This window comes from Orycteropus afer, unplaced genomic scaffold (genome assembly GCF_000298275.1).
Source record: "Orycteropus afer afer isolate SDZICR_OR568_19922 unplaced genomic scaffold, OryAfe1.0 scaffold00365, whole genome shotgun sequence".
Classification (NCBI taxonomy): Eukaryota; Metazoa; Chordata; class Mammalia; order Tubulidentata; family Orycteropodidae; genus Orycteropus; species Orycteropus afer.
The window spans coordinates 1,675,112-1,676,040 of NW_006921952.1; the positions used below are offsets into that span (position 1 = coordinate 1,675,112).

General features: G+C 53.5%; 1 protein-coding gene across 1 annotated transcript in view; it reads left to right on the forward strand.

The window, feature by feature from the left end:
- LOC103207341 (aldo-keto reductase family 1 member B1-like) overlaps positions 1–358 on the forward strand; it is an 18,282-nt gene extending 17,924 nt beyond the window's left edge. The window contains exon 10 of the mRNA XM_007952926.1: positions 313–358. Within this exon, the coding sequence (XP_007951117.1) occupies positions 313–358 (46 nt within the window). The remainder of the gene's footprint in view (positions 1–312) is intronic.
- Positions 359–929: the final 571 nt, after the last annotated feature.

A 929-nucleotide genomic window follows, 5' to 3' on the forward strand; every position in this document is an offset into this window, starting at 1 on the left:
GCCCCCGCGGGGGCTTGTCCAGTGCGAGGCTGGGTCTCGAGCAGTGTCTAGATTAGAAGTCCCTCCCTTTCTTTTGCCCTTCTTGTTCCGCTGGGGAAAACACAGCCCTTGCTGACCAAGGAGAAGCAAAACCCATACACAGGATTGTGCCACTAACAGTCAGGTTTTGCCTGCTTGGAACTGTAGTCCCCTTGGCCACACCCCTCCTTGCCTTGAATAAAAAGGGCTTCTGTGAGCTACATGTGGTTTCCTTTTGTTTTGGGGTTTTGAGACAAGGCCACGTTCTGCCTCACTCCCAGCCTTCACCTACAGACCCTTCAGGGTGCACGGGAACTGGGATGTGGCCCTGGCCTCGTAGTTGGGTCCTCTCACCTGGGGCTTTACCCATCAGCTTTAGGGGGATGGTTCTCATCCTGGGGTTTGAATGCCCCTGATGTTGGGGTCTTACCTCTGGAGGCATGTGGAGTTGGCTGGGTACAGCCAGAACATCAGTGTTTCCAGGCTCTGGGTGGTTCTGATGTGTGGTCAAGGCCGAGGACCACAGTTCTGGGGCCTGAGCCTGGACATTTCACAGATTACTGGGGTGGCGTCTAGCTGGGAAGGCCAGTGAAGTCAGACAGCCAATGGCACTGCCTGCTAGGTGCTGCACTGGGCCTGGAGCTAGTCCTTTCTTGAGCCTCATTGTCTAGATCTAACGGAAAAAAAAAGCAAACTCAATGCCATTGAGTTGATTCTGACTTATAGCAGCCCCTGCTGGCTTCCCAAGGTGGTACATCTTTACAGAAGTAGATTGCCCCATCTTCTTTCTCAGAGCAGCTGGTGGGTTTGAACCACCTACTTCCTGCTTAGCAGTCACATGCCTTAGGGACTGTGCCAGGACTCCTTGCTGTGTAGAACAGAGGAGGGAAAAGCATACGTGGTGTCCAGTT